This window comes from Neovison vison, chromosome 5 (assembly GCF_020171115.1).
Source record: "Neovison vison isolate M4711 chromosome 5, ASM_NN_V1, whole genome shotgun sequence".
Lineage (NCBI taxonomy): Eukaryota > Metazoa > Chordata > Mammalia > Carnivora > Mustelidae > Neogale > Neogale vison.
In genome coordinates this window covers 13,170,578-13,188,811 of record NC_058095.1, presented here as the reverse complement: position 1 = coordinate 13,188,811, position 18,234 = coordinate 13,170,578, and the positions used below count along the sequence as shown (strand labels likewise).

The 18,234-nt window shown below is 56.2% G+C and overlaps 1 protein-coding gene across 1 annotated transcript in view; it reads right to left on the bottom strand.

The window, feature by feature from the left end:
* Nucleotides 1–10,660: 10,660 nt before the first annotated feature.
* CACNG4 (calcium voltage-gated channel auxiliary subunit gamma 4) overlaps nt 10,661–18,234 on the bottom strand; it is a 58,265-nt gene continuing 50,691 nt past the window's right edge. Inside the window, exons 3-4 of the mRNA XM_044250210.1 lie at nt 15,690–15,830; nt 10,661–11,752 (exon numbers count right to left, since the gene is read on the bottom strand). Of these exons, the coding sequence (XP_044106145.1) occupies nt 11,214–11,752; nt 15,690–15,830 (680 nt within the window). The 3' untranslated portion in view covers nt 10,661–11,213. The remainder of the gene's footprint in view (nt 11,753–15,689; nt 15,831–18,234) is intronic.

The following is an 18,234-nucleotide window of genomic DNA, read 5'->3' as shown; positions in this document are numbered from 1 at the left end:
CCCAGGACCCCAAGATCATGACCCGAGCTGAAGGCAGATGCTTAACCCACTGAGCCACCCAAGCGCCCCTGCTTTTTCCTTCTCAGTTCTCCTCCCATACCTCCAACTGGGTCTGGAAGGAAAACAGGCGGGTGGGGGCAGTCACCGCTCACCCTTCATGGTGCAGACCAGCCTCCCTATCCAGGTGCTGAATCTGCCAGGGCTCCTCCCTCAGCCTTCCGCATCCCTGCCCTCCCTCTCTCCCTGCCCCCTGCCTCTGTTCCCTCTGCCCCCCAACCTCCTGGCCTCAGTGGGGGGCAGGCTTGTGCAGCACGGGGAGTCCTGAGTCCTCCAACCCAGGGAGCAGAGCATTAAAGACAGAGGGCCCCTTCCTCTTGACATGGCCTTTGTGTGTAAACCTGCCCCATGTGGGCAGCTCCAGGGGTTGCAGGTGAGTCGTCCTCCCCAAACTCCTCCAAATAGACCATGTCTGCTCCTTGAGGCTGCTGCCAGGCCGCCTGTGCTGTTCTCTAGAACCTTGCTGGGCTAGTGGTTGCTGGCATTTGCTGGGAGGCGGGGCTGGGGGACAACCGCACCTGCTGCAGGGGCCCTCCCCTTCCCAGGGCAAGGAGGGAGGACAGCGTTCTGGGGAACCAGCCTGCAGGGGGGGTGGGGGGAGGGGACGGGTGGAGTGGCCAGCCATGGATCAGAGCCTGCTCTGCCCCGCTGGGCTCTTCAGCCTCCCTAAGCTGCCTTCCTGCATCTTAAATGAGGGCAGTGACGGCTGGCGAGCATCGAGCATTGGCGATCATGCTCTTTATCAGCGTAGCCTGTGCTAGGTGCTGTGGGCAGAATCATGTCCCCCCCTCAATTCAGATGTTGAAGCCCATACCCCAAGGTGAGGCTATTTGGAGCTGGGGCCCTTTGGGAGGTGGTTAGATGAGATGAGGGCCTGGGAATGGGGCCCCATGATGGGATTAGTGTCCTTAAAGGAAAAGATACCAGACAGCTTGTTCTGTCTTTCTCTCTGCCACGGGAGGACTAAGGGCAGCAAAACCCAGGAGGAGGGCTCTCACCAGAACCCAAGCGGACTGGCACCCGGATCTAAGTCCTCCAGCCTTCCAGAGTCAGGAGAAGGTACATTTCTGTTGTTTAAGTCATTCTCTGGTATTTTGTTATCTGAGCTAACAGAGCAGGCTGTCGTGGACGGCTGGTGATCTTACTATTACTTACAGACCACAAATGTATCAGTTTTCTCTGATGGGCGATAAGCTTCTGGAGAATAGAGACGATGAGGCTCTATCACATGCTCATTCTGGGTGCCCTTAGAGAACACCCCCAGATTTGAGCCCAGGGTGGAAATTCATGTATGTTTGTTGAATGACTGATGGATGGCTGGGTGGACAGATGAACTGAAAGAAGGGGACGGAAACTCAAATAATTTACCCCACCAGACAATCCAGAGAGCAGTTCTATGTTGTTCAAGGCCATAGAGACCTTAACAGTGGCACCTGGGGCAGACCCAGACCGCTTGGACCAATGGTTAATTTGCCTCAAGGTGCAGAGGGACACCCTGGGAGGGCATCATCATTACCCCTGCGGTCAAGTTCAAAAGGAAGCAGTCTCGTGAGATCCAACATTTTCTACAATCTTCAGATACTCCACCCTCAGCGAAACGGGGGTTGTCTGTATTTTACTCGTCCAGATGAACCAGTTCTCATGTGTCCCAAATGACTGCTCTTTTCCCAAGAAGGGCCAGACATAACTAGGGGAAGGAAGGAAATATCTCCCAGAGGTGGACCTCATTTGGAGTTGGGGCCAGGGCACACCTGGGAGGGGGCCGATTAAGTCTTCCCCGGCAATGTGCTGATCTAATTTTGAGCTCAGTCTTAATTAGGCTGCACCATGGCCTTGGGCATTTGGTCTTGAGATACTATAAAAAAGCACGGAAAAAAAAAAAAAAAACCCCACGGCGCCACCCGATTGGTCTAACCTCTTTACACCACTTCATCTGCCTCCCTGCACTGTTCAGTTCAGACCCTCTGTTGCATCAGGCTTGCTGCCCCCAATTCCATGCTATGATCCCGGGGGACCAGGAGTTCTTCCATTTTTGAGGCCCAGGATGGGGCCATGCTGACCTCTGCTTCTGTCATCATGTCTCCTTTGAGGCGCTAACTCCCTCTTGCCTTTAGATGGACTCTTGTGATGACACTGGGCCCACCCAGCTAATCCAGGAACAGCTCGCCATCTCAAGACCCTTGCTTTTATCACGTCTGCCAGGTAAAGTGACACATTCGCAGGTCCAGGAATTAGGACTTGGACATCCTTGGAGGCCTTGGAGGTCGCTCTCTCCCCACATGTGTGTTGGTTTACAACTTGCTTCACTTTCTCTGGCATCACCTTGCAGCTCAGGTGCAGGAGAAGATGGGAAGTGAGATGAGGAGGCTTGGGGCCTTTAAGGGGGGAAAAGCTAGAAGGAAAAGGACCCAAGGGAATGGAGGGCGTTGGCAAGGATGACGTTGAATGGTAACTCTTGATGGCCCTGCCACCAGGAAGGCTGATGCATTGGGAGACTATGGAGCGGTCAAGGCCCTTGGAGGCTTGGAGAACGGTGGAGCGGTGGTGAGGGAGGGAAGGCGTGGAGCACTGGCCGCTGTGGTCAGAGAGAAGGCCACTGTCCCAGAAGATTACATGGGGCGGGGGGACAGGGGTGCTGCCAGATCCAGGTTAGAGACAAAGGTCTTTGGAGGCACGAAGGAAGGAGAACTGTGGGGGCAGGGAGTTGGGGTGGCCGGCCCACGGATGCTGATGGTGACCGGATGTGCAGTGAAGAGATGGCGCTTCTGGAGAATGTGAAGGAGTGGCCAGGAAGCGTTTGAGAGATGACAGTGAGGAGAAGGGGCTCGGGGGCCCACCCCAGGCCCTCAGAGAAGGCTTTTCCCCAGGAAGGTGGAGGAATAATGGTCTGGAGGCATCAGCATCCCCCACACGCCTCTCTCTTGCTGTTGCAAGTCCAAGGACATGAGTTCATAACCTTCTCTGACCACAGACTTCTGTTCCTGAGGTTGTACCAGCGGTTTTGTTAGAAGCTGCAAGTTTAAAAATATCTGTGTCCGGTGTGTGGGCCCCATCTCCCTCTGGACCCTAAGGTCCCTTGGATTCCCTTTCTCCCTTTGCATCCCCGCCTCTCTCGGGACTGAGTATGGGGCTGAGCACAGCCAAGAAAGTCATGTTGGGAACCTGGGCAGGGAGCTCCAGCAGGAGAAGGGACAGCTTTCACCAGGAGGACAGGGTGGGGGGCCGAGGGGGGTTTGGAGGAGGGGGAAGGCATGTGCTTAGGAGAGAGGGTCATTTCATGTGTCCCAGGAGGTGGAGCTGTGGGGGGTTCCAGAGGGCATGGTGGAGACAGAGGATGGAAAGAAGCCTGGAACCAAGCAGGGTAGCCAAGAGATGGGGGTGAGGGGAGGGGAGATTTCATTTTCTGAAAAAATGGCCACGGAAGTATTTCTGTGCCCACGTGTTCTTCCAGCACCTTGTCAAAAACGTGGACTGTTTCTTCTCTCCTTCAACTCAAGTGGGCTTTTCTCTGTCTTCACCCTTAACATGCAGTGGAAGTGACTTCTGAGACTTCCAGCTTTCTCTCTTGCTCTGGGGACACTGGCCCTCGAACCCAGCCACTGTGCTGTGAGGGACCTCAGGCCACACAGAGAAGCTGCGTGCAGACATTCAGGCTGAAAACTGCAGCTAAAATCGTTGCCAATAGCCAGCATCAAGTGCCAGACATGTGAGCAAATAAGCTTCCAGATGATTCCAGCCCCCGGCCATCGAGTCTTCCAGAAAAGGCCCCAGACACAGTGGAGCAGAGATGAACCATCCTGATCCTCTCTCTGTCGAGCAGAGATAAGAATCCATGACCATATTCCATGGTTGTTTAACGTCCCTCAGTTCTGCTGTAATTTGTTACGCGGCCCTACTAACTGATCTGCTCCGAGAGAGAAGGAATTGCCTTCAGCCAGGCTGAGGATGGCTTGTTGCGAGGTCTGGTGGAATGAAGCAGCCCCAGCCTTTCAAGAGGAACTTGGCATAAAGCTGGGGAGGGGAGGCTGTTATTCCCCCAGCCCAGACATGCAGGTGTGCGTAGAGACAAGATCCTGAGTGTCTTTCGGGGTGCACAAGGAGTCTGACCTTTTCCTCTTCCTCTAGGGCAAAGCTGAGGCAGATGTTTATAGTGAAAAGTCACCAGATCTTAGCCAAATGCACCCTGAGGATCCCAGCACTTTGGCCCCATTCAGACGCCCTCTAAGGTCTAGGGAGCAAATAAGCCGTGTCCAGCTGTAGGACACAAGTCAGAAACGACATCTCTGTTTGATGCAGCCGTTAGAGACTGAGGTTTCGAGGAATATTTAAAGACATGGGGAGGGACACCTGGGTGGCTCAGTGGGTTAAGCATCTGACTCTTGGTTTTGATGCAGGTCGTGATCTCAGGGTTATGGGATGGATAGAGCCCTGCGTGGAGCCTCGGCTGGATTCTGTGCCCAGTGGGGCATCTGCTTGAGATTCTCTCCCTCCCTTGCCCCTCCCCTCACTTGCATCCATGTGCTCTCTCTCTTTCCAAAATAAACAAACAAATCTAAAAAAAAAAAAAAAAAAAAAAAAAAGACCCCGGGAAGATTCCCATGATGCAAAACAGTGAATAGAGACAGCGTATTAAGCCTCACCCTGACATGCCTTGGGGTGCACTGTATTTTTCAGATTTTTAAAGGTTAAAAAGGAATGTTCTTAGGATTTGGAAAGCATAGTGATTTGTTTTAAAAAGGACCTAGCTCTTGGCAGTTTAATTTGTGGTTCCTGGAGGTCCCACAGGGGTTCATGTGTCTCTGAGACAACTTATCAGGGGACAAAAGTCAGGAAGGAGGTCCTTCCAAGGTCCCCGTCCTGCGTTGTAAGCACAGGGAGAAGCACTTTTAACCCTCTGCCACGGCAGACTTCTGTTCCGGAGGTTGTACCGGTGATTTTGTTGGAAGCCGCAATTTTAAAAATATCTGTATCAGGTGTTAGTGGGCTCCATCTCCCCCTTTGGATTCGATGTCCCCGAGCGCCTCTCCTACCCTCAGTCCCTCACCCCACCCCTCATGTCCAGGGCTGGGCAGCCGGGGTGCTATATTAGGAACCAGTGCAGGGAGCTGAAGTCATGTGCTGGCTCTGAGCTCCCTGCGGGGAAGCCTCCCCTCCCCCAGCTTTACCCTCCCCCTCCCGTGCCCCAGGCCTCACCTCCATACCAGCCTCATGCTAGGACCCCAGATCTTCTCGTGTAGCCCGAGGGCACCCGAAAGTGGTCAGGCCTGGGCTCTTGCAACTGACGTGGCCTGTGAGGAACGGGGAGGGCCCTGGTGAGGTTTGGGGGCCTGCAGAAGCTGCAGAGGGCAGGAGCCCTGTGGCAGCCATGCCAGTGGTGGTCTGGAGACCACTTCGTGGCCTGGAGACCACTGAAGGCAGGAAATGAATGGGCTTCCGCCGGAGAAGCAGCTGCAGCAAGAACCCGCTCTCTAGAGGCTGGATCAGGTGGATGACAGGTGTCTCCCAAACCAAGGTGCAGTGGGCACGGCACCCTATGGGCCTGGCTCCCAGAGAACCACCTCCAAGGGCTGTTCTAGAACAGTCCACCTGGAGAAACTCCTTTTATGTTGTCAGTCAACAAACAGTCCTGAAATCTCACTCTTAATGCTCCTTGCTGAGCTGGGGTATTTATGTACATTTCCCCATTTGCTGAAGTTTTATTCATTCTCCCAATTACCCTGGGAGGGAAGGGCTCCCTCCCCATCTGACCCAGGAGGAAGGAATGGGGGCTCCGAGATGTTGGGGGCCTTGCCCAGGGCTGCCTGCTGGTGAGTCGGTCTTTCTGGCTCCTGGCCCGGTCCCTGCAGCTGCCGGGTGGACGCGGGCCTGGAAGGGCTTGGCAGCTGTTCCCTCCCAGCCTCAAGCTAGGCTAGGCTTGTACTCTGGTGGCCTGTTTGGTTGGATTCCATCAGCCTTTTCTGCCTGAAACCCAAGCATCCCCACCCCACCCCGGACAGGTGGCCGTTTTCCCATTTCCTTCTGCCACAACCTGACTGTTCCCCAAACTGCTGGCTCAGAAGCAAAGAGGGAAAAGGCAAAACTCAGAAAGTGTGGCAGGGAACGGAACCCTAGAAATAAATGAATGATTTTTCCTAATCTGTCCACAGCATTGAGGCCCAGGGACCTCGCCCGCCGGTGCCTTTGTCTCCCTCACTGTGGAACCAGGCCTGTGCACGGTTTTGGGCATCGACATTTTGGACCAGGTCATTTCTGGTGGGTGGGATGAAGGTGTGGTATGTTGAGTGCCATCCCTAGCCTCCACGCACTAGATGCCAGGACCACTGCCCTCCTCCAAGTTGTGACAGCCAAGAACGTTTCTAGACACTGACAAGTGTCCCTTGGAGACCAAAATCACCCCTGCTTGAGAACCACTGGGCTTGTGGCCACTCCCTTTCATGAGTGTTGCGAACATCTTCAAAAAGGATTTTTCCTCCTCCCTTTTCTTCCTTGAGTCCCTCCCTCCCTCTTTGGGCTTATTTCCTCTCCTAGGATGAAGACATCACATGAGAGGGTTCCTACAGTACCCATCCCTCCTGCTGGGCATGATGTCCAGGATTCTGTGGTTTTCTGTCTGGATCGAGGTGCAAACTCAGGCCTATTCCTCTAAACTCCGGGAAAAGGGAGCCTGGGACCATTTTACAGATGGGGCATCTGGGGCAGGGAAGAGGCCAGGTGTCCCACGGGTGCTGAAGGAGGGCTCAGGCCACACAGAGGTGGATGCAGTCCCAAAGTCAGTGTCAAGGGGGCATTTCCCCCAAAGACTGGTGGTGGGGGAGGCAAAAGAGGGAGGAACTGAAGGACATAGACCAGACCAGGGAGCTGGGACTGGCCAGCTGTTCCCCTCACCGGTTTCCTCTCTCCCCCCGGGGCTGGACTACATTTCCCATGTTCCCTGACTCTTAGAGATGTGACTGTGTTATTGAATTCTGGCCAACGGCACATGAGTAGAATGGAAAGTCACAGCTTCCTGGTCCATTAAGCGTCCCGGCAAGTCTCTCCTATTCCCAAGATCGCCTGCCCTCTGTCTTCTCCTTCAGGCTGCTGGATGTCGATGCCAGGGTGACGTCGGAAGCCTAGGTCGAAGATGAAGGAGCCTCCACAGGATGGGCTTTACCTCTGAAGGCCCCACCCCCACCCCGCCCCGTGGGTGGGACTGGCCATGAATGAGAAGGAAACTTTTATTGCATTAAGCCATTCTACGATGGGGGCCGGAGGAGTTCTGGTTATGCTGGTGATCTGCTCTCAGTGATGCAAGTGGAGGGAAGAATGGGGGGGCCGTTGTTGGGTCGGTTCTTGACTGTTGCAAATTAGGGGGGCTGAATTTTTAGTTGACTGAAAGCCGTGACCACGTGAGCCCCATGTTGGAGGCATCGCATCCAGAGACCGCTGCAGGGTTCCACCAGAATGGCTGCAAAGCTCGTGCTGAGCCAGAGTTTCCTGAAGGCTAAGAATAAACAGGAGGCAGGGACATTTTGGCTCGTGGGGCTTGTGCTGGGCAGCATTGGCCCAGCCTGGCAGAGGCATCGGCCTGAAGCTTGGCAGGGGCCCAGTCGGTGGGTGTGGGAGGTCGAATACCCCTGGCCCCGGGACCTGGTGGCTTGTCCGGGACCTCTGTCTCCCCATGTATCTATGTCAGGCAGGAGGACGGAGGGTCAGAAAGCCAGGGTTGAAGGATGGGACCTGCTGGGAGTGGTTTCTGTAGCCATCGGAGTGGGGACAGGGCACCGTCACCCTCTCTTTGCTGGGACCAGGGTGAGAAAGGTCTTCTCTAGGCTCAGAGTTTAGTGCTTCTGGGTTCCAGGAGGAGCAGCAAAGTCTGGGGCTCTAGGAGGAAAACCCGCAGTCTGGGTCCTGGAAGACAGGAGAAGATGTACTTGGATATTGAAAGCCCCGTGGGCTGCCGCTAGGGTAGAACTGGGGTGGGGACCTCAATCATCCCCTCCTCGGCTCCCGAGAGGGAAGGGCTGACAACCTGCCAGTGCTGGTCTGCGAGGGTGAAGGTGCTGTGACCAGACGGAACTTGTGACAGTATGTCATCATTGCTCTGATCAGAGGGGTCACACCGTCCCTCTCTCTGACCCTGACCTCACTCCTCAGTGGCTGGGGATAGTGGTGGCCAGCTGCTGGGCCTGGGATTAGGTGGCCTGGTCCCATGTGGCCTCCTGTCTGGCTTCACCAGTCATTTTGGTACTAGGCCCTCCTTTATTTCTTAATCATTTCAGCATGTGGAGGGCAAAGGAGGCTGGATGCCTTAGAAATCCAGCCGGGCAGCATAGGGTCCCCGAGGCTATGGTTGCATCAGTCTGGCCACCCTGCAGAGTCCTGAAGACAGATCAGGCTTGCTCGGCTGCCTGCATGCCCCCACCGCTGCCCCAGGGCGGCCCGTCCACCTTCCAGCCCAGCCGTGCAAAGGTGCCTGGACGGCACCGCCCAGCAGTCTGAAACCAGGTTAAAGCGGGAGAAACCCACCTTGACCAGCACAGAATCCACCCTCCCTCCCCCTTCTCCGGGAGGCCCCACTATGTCCCCCAGACTCAGGGAGACACTATTTGTCTTAAGTGCCCACCAAGACTTGAGGGGAGCTCTATCTCCCCTTCCTCCCACCCCCACAGCAAGAAGAGAACATTTTAAAAATGTTTTTATTTAATTAAAAAAAAGACAGAACTAACAACCCAAAACCAGTAGTAGGTACAGGATTCACAGGTGCTTAACTGGCGAAACACACAGGGGCTGGTTGGAGAGGGCCGTGGGGCGGGAGGGGGTGGGCATGGGCCACTGCGTCCGGCCCTGGACGCAAGGTCTCAGACCGACATGTGGCAGGGAGCCCGCTCCGCGCACGTCCCCGGGCAATCTCGGCTGAGAGGCGGTGAGCAGGGCGGGGTGGCCAGGGCTGAGGGGTGGGAGCCCGGGGGGCATGGTGGGGAGCAAACCTCTGAAGACCAGGGGCGTTGCGGTGGTCCTGCTCCCTGCTCTTCTGTCCTCCTTTGTTGCCTCTTTTCTACGCTTTCCTGGTCCCTAGAGCGGGCCCCACGGTCTCTGCCTGGGACTGGGCAAGAGGTAGGATTCATTGGAACACAGCTTTCTCCGTGAAATGATAGAAACCACCAGGGCAGCGGGTGTGGAGGTGGAGAAAGAGCACGGCTGCCCAGCTTTGGGAAGGGACAGAAGAGCCTGGGGACCTCGCTGGGGGAGGGGCTCCCAGATTTTGCCCCCTTCCTTCGAGTCTGGTGCGATGGTGTCCTAGATGGGGGGTGGGGGCAGGCTGCGGAGGGCAGTCGGGGGTGGGGACGGGACGGGGTTGGCCCCAGCAGGGCGGGCCACGAGCCCTGACACGCCATTATTCACGGCTGCACATGCTTGGACAAACCACCACACAAAGCCAACCTCAACAGGAGGAAGGGGTTTCGAGCAAGCACAAAAGGGTCCCCAGCACACGGCGCCTCCATGGGCCCACACTCTGGGGCGGTCAGGTGAGGGGTCCTCGGGGAGATGTCCTCTCTGGGGGTGTGGGGGGGTGAAGGACGATGGAGGTGACCATGACCCAGATCTGAACTCCTAAGGGGCTGAGTCCACCCCGGGGGGTGGGGTTGGGGGAGGGGGTTGTCGCTGAGCAGGTGGCTGAGGTAAGAATTTGCTTGTCACTTCTAAGGATGACAGCTACTGGGACCACAGACGACCGCTCGAGGTGGGATTACCAAGTCTCAAAAAGTAAGAAAGGATTTGTCTTTAGAAAGCACGTGTTTGATATAAAAGGGGGCGGGCTCCCTGTTCCAGAAAGTTTGGCTTCTCAACCCACACACGCTTCCACGTTCTCCGCTTGCTTCAGGAGGGGAAGGGATGGTTGCGGATGGAAAGAATGTCAGACATGGAGTCGCCTCCCCGGCCCCCCGGGGCTGGGACGTCCCTCTCACAAGGAGGGAGGACAGCACGGTATGGCCTTTCCATCCAGATATTCTCAGCTGAGCCGTTCAAGGGGGTGGCAGAAAGAATCACAATCCTAGGCCTTTTTAAGATGAAGAAATGAATGTCACTTGCTTTCCTGGCCTTCACTGGCAATCAATCGTGATTAATGGCTGCTTAGGAAATGGACGTTTGATCTGATTTTTTGGTCGCTATTTACCCTTGGGTCTCCTTTCTTGCTCAGAATTTCAGGCTCCTGTTGCCAAATACCAGCGTGTGTTTGGGGCGGGGGGCGGGGGTCTGCCCCTCCCTCTCGCCGAGGAGGGACAGAGCAGCTCCTCAGGTCAGTGGGGAGCAACCTATGGCCACCTTTCCTCAGACCCGTGGAATCTTCCAAACTCTCAAGTACCATCATTGTGTTCTGCCCTTTCCGTGTGAGGCAGAAACTTCTACAAGCGGATAGGAATGCCAGCGACAGGCTCCGGCTTTTACCTCACCACCACCCCCCAGCCGGCGAAGGCCTCCCCCTCTGCAGATTCTTCCACAGGCCTTGGTCTCCTCAGGTTGAGGGAAGCTGGCCCCAGGACAGCACAAAGGCCAAAGCACCAGCTGGCCACAGGGCTTTCTCCTCAGGATTACTGTTATTTCAACAACTGGCCACTGCCAGAGAGAGAGAGAGAGCGAGAGAGAGAGAGAGAGAGAGAGAAAGGGCACTCGATAGACAGGAAGGGGGCAAGCTCTGGCTTCCTTGTTTTCCGCTCACGGACTCGGAAACCTCAGATCAGAAAGCAGCAGACCAATGTCCAAAGGTCCCCGTGTGTCCGGTGAGGCCCTCCCAGTGGCCCAGCACCCAGGCAGGCAGGGCGGTGCAGGGGGGGGGACCCCAAAAGCCCATTCTTCTGGCAAAATTTGTTTCCGAGAGGAGATAATGGCTCAATTTTGTCTTCCCCGGGGGTCGCTCCAGGCCGTGCAGCCTCAGGAGATTTCAGAATCCCGGGGCATCAAACACGCTCTCCGGGGACAAAGTGAGCCTTCCGCCTCCACTTCCCATCTCCCGGGTGGCTTGGCGCCAAACCAGCCCGCGACACCTGCTGGAGACCAGGGAGGGGTGGGTTTGGCTTCCGTCCATCGTTGGTCCGTCTTAAGGGGCAGGTGCCCTCGTGTGGGATCCACACGGCGGTTCTGGGGACAGGCCGGCGCTGAGAGGAAGGGGCAGCTCACACAGGGGTCGTCCGCCGGTTCAGCATGCTGACGTGCAAGCCTTCCTTCAGGTCCTGCTGGAAGAAGTCGTGCACCTGCAGGAAGCTGGCCTCCTGGTCGGGGCTGTAGCTGGCGGCCGTGGTCACCTTCAGGGGCTCCCTGGACAGCGTGTACATGGACAGCTCGCCCATGGGGATGGCCCCGGTGATCTTCAGGCCCACCGGGGACGCCGCCCTGGAGGGAGAGGCCTCGGTGGACCTGGAGCTGGACCTCGAGCGCCGTCGCCGGTACCTGTAGCTCGGCATCCGGGCGTACGGCGACGAGGAGGGAGCCTTGAGGAACTCCCGTCTGGTCTTAAACCTCAACTCCTTATTTTTCTCAATGTAAATGTTCACAGCCAGGACTCCCACGGTCTCGGCCACAATGAAGGACAGGGCTCCAAAGTAAAAAGACCAACCGTAGTTGTAATGGTTTTTTTTGTCTTCGTCGCGCTTGTCGCTCGGGTCGCCGGTGTTGCTGGAAATGTAGACGATGATGCCTATGATGTTGCTGAGGCCTGGAAGAGAAGCAGAAGAGGGGGTGGGAGGGAGGGAGGCAGAGGTTAGACCTGCAGCTGGACCAGCGGAGGAGGAGGGGCTGGTGGCCCCACTTCCCCGGACGGGCGCTGCTTTGTTCCGGTCGGGAACATTTCTTTTAAGTTGTTTGTTTTGAAGGGGTAGTACAGCAAGAGCTCGGAGGAGGGGTGCAAAAAACCAGAGGCACTTAGTGGCCCGGGTCCCCTCCTGAAGGTGGCTACTATTTGTTCGTTCTTTTTTTAAAGATTTTTATTTATTTATTGGAGAGAGAGAGAGTATGAGCAGGGGAAGGGGGAGAGGGAGAAGCAGACTCCGCACTGAGCAGGGAGCCCGATGTGGGGCTCGATCTCAGGACCCTGAAGACTATGAACCGAGCCGAAGGCAGACGCTTAACCGACTGAGCCACCCAGGGGTCCCTGTTTTTCTTTCTTTCTTTCTTTTTTTTTTTTTTAAGATTTTATTTATTTATTTGACAGAGAGAAATCACAAGTAGATGGAGAGGCAGGCAGAGAGAGAGAGAGGGAAGCAGGCTCCCTGCTGAGCAGAGAGCCTGATGCGGGACACGATCCCAGGACCCTGAGATCATGACCTGAGCCAAAGGCAGCGGCTTAACCCACTGAGCCACCCAGGCGCCCGGTCCCTGTTTTTCTATCATTGTTATGTCTAGTCTCTCTTCCTCCTTCCCCCTCTCTTTTACACACACACACACACACATCCATTGTTTCTTTGAACAATACTCTTTGTCCCTTTGCCTTTTTCTGGAACAGTCTACCTGGCAGACTGTTCCACGTCAAGACAGAGAGAGCCGTCCATCTTTCTAAGAGCCCGTGGCAGCCTCTGCACAGACATGTAACCGGGGCTCTGCCACGGATGTCCAGGAAGCGCCTAGTCCTCTGCTGTGACAGAGCTGTCACAGACATCCTTGTGTCCACACACGCACGACTACAACCGTGGGATGTTAAACCTCTGCCTCATCGGATATGTGCTTTTCAAAGCTTAAAAATAAACTTTGGGGACATTAGGCATAGTGAAAAGTTGTGAAGAGAATACAGAGAGGCCCCTTTCTACCTCCTCGCCGGTTTCCCCCGTGAACGGCTGATGTTACCGTGTACGTTTATCACAATCAGGAAACTCCCCGGTATGTTACTACTCACTATTTACTTATTTGAGAGAGAGAGAGAGGGAGAGGGAGAAGCAGATCCCCACTGAGCCCCCCTGTTGGCTGTCTCTGTTTGACTTGATCTTCCGAGAAGAGAGGTTCGGTAGAGCCAGGCTGCCTGGGTTTGAATCCGGTTCTACCAACGACCAGCCATGGAACTTTGGGCAAATAACTCAGCTTCCTGTGTCTCCATATTCTCACGTGCCAGACGGGAGTCCCCGTGGTACGCGCTTCCCGGGGCAGATGTGAGGACTGAAGGGGCTGGTACATGCCCAGTACTTAGCACAGCAGCTGGCACATGGTGAGGCGGCTTTTCTGTTCTCTCATCATCCGCTGTGTTTCACTGGGCAGTGACGTGTCGTCTGGTCTAGGCACCACCGTGCCCTTTGCCTTCCCGCCTCCCGCAGAGATCTGAGTGTGGACAGTGCGCTCCAGGCCCTCCCGGCCTCTGGACCATACCTCTCTCTGGGCTCTGATCACTTCCCGCCTCAAATGGCTTCTGGTCTAAATCACCTCACTGCTGGGGCTGGAGAGGCCTCGAGCTGGGGGCCCCATGTGTGACCCCTGGCCTGCCGTGGCCTTGGTCCATGATCAGAGCTTCCATAAACCAGGGAAAAAACGGGAACGAGTGGAATCATCTTGCTCGTCTGCTGGGACTGCTCTTGTCCCTGCTTCCTCTCCCCTCTGGACCCATGTTTTTAGATGAGTGTCCCCGGGCTCCAGTGACCTGGAGCACTGGGTATGGTTCCTCCTGGGGAGATGGGCAGCTGCAGAGGGCCCCTGACATGGGAGGCTGACAGCGCTGGGCACAGCCTGTGTCTCTACCACCAGATGACCTCAGGGAAGCCACCTGGGCCACCTGATGGCCTCCTCAGAATCTGGGATGCTGTGGTTGTGCTCCCTGGGCACCGGGTACCATGGCCCTACTACTTGGTAGTGGGGGTTGGTGCAATTCTTCTTTCCCTTCCTCGGGGAGAGGAAAGGGGGACAGGACTCAAACCTTATGGCAAGGATTTCTTTAATGGTTCATGCCTTCAAAAAGCTGGGGACTCAAAGGAGGAGAGAGAATTCTTCTCCCATCTCTGCCCGTGGAGGGGACAAGAAGGAAAAGCAGGGGGGCCGGGCCAAGGAGGCTCTACACTCGGGCTCTCCATGCCAACACACACACACGCACACCTGCCCCCTTGACACACACACACAGACACACACACATAGTATCAATTGCCTTGGAAGGACACAGAAGTGGAAGGGATGTCGAGACAGGAGCATTAGAAGCTGGCCGAAAGACTTTAAGCCAGTCTTGACTGCTTTGGCCCGAAGTCACCTTCCTTCTCCCAGAGAAACCACAAGGAGAGGACAAGATGAGGTCAGGCACCGTGAGGCCCTTCCACACCTGTCCCCGCAGCCCCCCCCCACCGTCCTCAGCGAAGGAGACTCGACCACCAAAGACCACCAGCGACCACCGCCATTGCTGGGATTCTCACTGTCCCCCCTCATGGGACTACTGGGCTGTTTCAAGATGCAGAGCCCAGGCCAAGCTAGGGCTGCCTCACCAGAGCGAGGGAAGAAATAAGATGCTTTGAAAGCAAGAACCCTGTTACGGCCTAGCATAGGGAGCTATGATAACCATTTAGGAAAGAACCACTGAATTCAGGGCCACCTGGGCGGTTCAGGTAAGCACCTGCCTTTGGCTCAGGTCATGATCCGAGAGTCCTGGGATCGAGCCCCATGTCGGGTTTTCTGCTCAGTGGGGAGCCTGCGTCTCCTTCTGTTCCCCATTCCTCGTGCTCTCTTTTGTTCTCTCTCAAATAAATAAATAAATAAATAAATAAATAAATAATAAAATCTCTATTAGAAAAAAAAGAATCACTGAGCTTTGTAACACATTTCAAACTTACGTACTAGAAGGCCTAAGACATTAGGCAGGTCCTGGGTCTCCTGACAGGGACCCTTGTTGCAAGTTTATCTGAATCCCACAGGGGCTGCCTGGAGCCTTCAGGATGCCACCGGCCAGTTTCGGCCCCGGCAGGAGCCCCCTCGAGACTTCCCCTGGAGACTAGGGCCAGAAAACCCAGGGTTTGGTCCTGGACTGTGTATGGGCTCCCACTTGCGGTCCAGACTTCTGCCAGGTCTGCCGTGGTAAGACATGAGTCGTGGTGTTCTCCATCAAGAGGAGGGACAGTGTGAAGTCATTTGGGACCAGGTAGGCTGGGGGAGCGTGGCGGTCACCCACGGCTCTGTGGGTTGGTTTTCACTGGGTCGTGGAGGGCGGCTCCGAGGTGCACCCTTACCAGTAACGCACCCCCTTCACCCTGTCCTCACCTGGGCGGCTCCTTCAGGTCCTGGCTTCTGTTGAGCCCCTCTTGGTGCCCCCCGGTCCCCCCCACCAACTCAGCCGGGCTTCCCCATCACAGGCTTCTGAGGCTCCAGCCCTGCCCCTCTGGGGCACTTTGCACACTTGAGCTTATTAATCTTTCTGGTCGAGGTGAAATTCACAGAACATAAATTAACCCTTTAAAGTGCACACATTCATGGCTTAGAATGCCTCTGGTCCAGAACATTGTTCATCACGCCAAGCAGAGACCCCGTGCCCCTTGAGTGAGCAGTTGCTGCCCACTCTCCGCTCCAACCCCCTCCCACTTGGATGCCTGAAATCAATTTCGAGAAATAACTTTACACCTGCCCCCCACATCCCTCCCAGGCCCATGCATGCACCAGGACGCAGACCCGGTGCGGGGAGGACAGAGCTGGCGACTCACCCGCGGCCACAAAGAGGATGCCTGCGCTGAGGACGATGTTGTTCTTGTGGCTGTAGAACCTTCCAGCGCCGATGCAGAGCCCGCCGAGGAGCAGCAGGATGGTACTGAGGATAGGGAAGACGCTGGAGGCGCGCACGATGCCTGGGTCGGGCAGGAGACAGAGGGGAGGGCAGTGAGAGGGGCTGCTGTCCTGGGTGTCGCCATGGGCACCGGCCAGGAGCCCTGAAGCTTGGAGACCTTCCCCTGACCTTGAAGGTTCCCATCAGGCCCTGGAGACCACGGTGGGCTGGGAGCTGGCCGGGTGGGTGCCGCTGGACCAGACTCAAGGGATTGCCCAGGCTTGCTGGTTACTCCCTGCAAGACGCCAGGTGACCTGGAGTCATGTCTGCCTGTGGCTCACTTAGGCTCTCCCTGGGTGTGGGTCACACGTCTGCCAGCCTGCAGGCAGGAGAGCCCCTCAGGGACATCTGGGAGCTGCAATGACATGAAAAGGCTGGTCTGCCTTCCGTTCAGATGAGACCTCACAGTCCACGGAGCCTTTCACGGGCAGCATCTCTAAGAAGCCTCTGGAAGGCTGGGAAGTGGTGTCCACAAGCGGCCGCTCTGATGGGTAGCTGAGAACACAGGCTTTGGCATCAGACGGTCCTGAGTCTGCTGTGCGACATGCTGGCTGTGTGGCTTGGGTCAAATCACTTCACCTAAAACGGAGCTCACCCATTTCCAGAAAGCAGCTCACAGTGGTACCTACACCTGACGGTTGGTTTTGTACGAATAAGGGGCTTAGCACAGGGCCTGGCCGTAGCACACCCTTCCTAGGGGAGCTTCTCTCTCTGGCCTCTTCATCACTGTCCTCAACCCCAGGTGACATGCAGAAGCACGGGACCTCCCGAGGTCACAGAGGATGAGGTAGCTACACAGAGTGGGACACGAGCGGACCCTGCCACCCAGCGGAGCTTGGTCTGCACATTTGCTCTGCCCCCAGTGAGGGGGATGGCCAGGGCCGTGGACTTCTGACAACAGCAGTCCCCTCCTTTATAACCCGGGGAGAGTAGTCATACCTATCTGTGCGGGTTGAATCCTTCCCGCCCCCAGATATGACCACGTCCCACCCACGGGAACCTACAAATGTGACTTTTATTTGGATACAAGCTCTTCGAGGCTGTGATTAAATTAGGGATCTCAAGATGACACCATCCTAGATGAGGGGGTCCCAAATCCAAGGACAAGTACCCTTGTAAGAGGAGGGGGAGAGACAAGCAGAAGACAAGGCGCCTAGGGGAGAAGCCCCGTGAAGATAGAGACAGAAAGGGGTAAAGTGGCCCCAGGTCAAGGACAGCTGGGCGCCGTAGACGCTGGAGAGGCAAGGACAGCTTCTCCCCCAGGGCCCGTGGAGGGAGTGCAGCCAGGCCACCACCCCTTGAAGTCTTCAGCCTCCACACCCATAAGAGTAAATTCCTGTCCTTTGAGGCCACCCAGCTCATGGCACTTTATCCTTGTGGCCCTAGGCAAAGAATGCACTCCCTCCATTTTGGAAGGGCTCTGGGGACCTGGGTCCCTCTTCCTTAGTGTCTGGCTAGGAGGAAGGACAGGAGGAGCCCCGAGCTCAGCCTGCCTGATGCACCTGCCTGATGCACCTCCCAGCCCAGGAGAAATCCTGGCTACAGGGACACTTGGTGGCCCCAGCAGGGGACAGTGAGCCCGGGAGCCCTGGCAGGCATCAACTCCTGAGCCAGCTGAGGGAGTTTGTGGCCTCTCAGCCTCTGAAGGCAGCATTTGTCCCCTTCCTTGTAAGCCCACCAGTGTGTGCCCTGCTTCACAGAGGGGGCTTTGTTGGGGGCATTAAATAAAGCTCTTCTCTCCAGGACCTCCTCCTCCTCCTCCTCTGCTTTCTTGCAGCCACAGGCTCTGGGAGGAGGTTTCCCGTAGGCTTGGGAAACATGCCTCTGAGCCGTGCTGACCAGAAAAATCTGATTTCAGCTCCCCCTAGACATCCTCGTTCTGCAGACAGGTTGGAGGCTGGAGAGGAGGAAGCCTGGTTCCTCCAAGGTCCCTGAGGTCAGACTTGGCTCCGAGCCATCCACCCTGCCCAGGTAAGTCATGTGTATAACTATCCTTTGCCGCATAGGCTCATCCCTGAGTTCTGGCTGTGCGGACACCAGCTGGGGTCGCTGTGGACGGCGGTATGAGTTGGGTCTTGCACAGAGCTGAGGGACAAGTGGGGCTGAGGTCCCGCCCACGCGTCACAGCCAAATCTAGCCAAATCTAGCCCTGTCTGTCTAGAGGATGGCCACCTCCTTCTAACTCCCCCACAGGCACACCATGGCCTCCCAACAGCCCTGTTACCCGCTCTTAAGGCCTGACATGGGTTTAGTACAGAAATCAGCTGCCTGTTGGGAAAATGGGGAGCCTGGAGAAAGGGCACCAGGCACACGGCAGGGTGGATGGGAATCTCTAGGGTTGGTCTAGTGGAGCCGGTGGAAGAGACATGGCAGACAGGGTATGGGGTGGTGACCCACTCCACACCTGCCTATGGGCCTGCCAACCA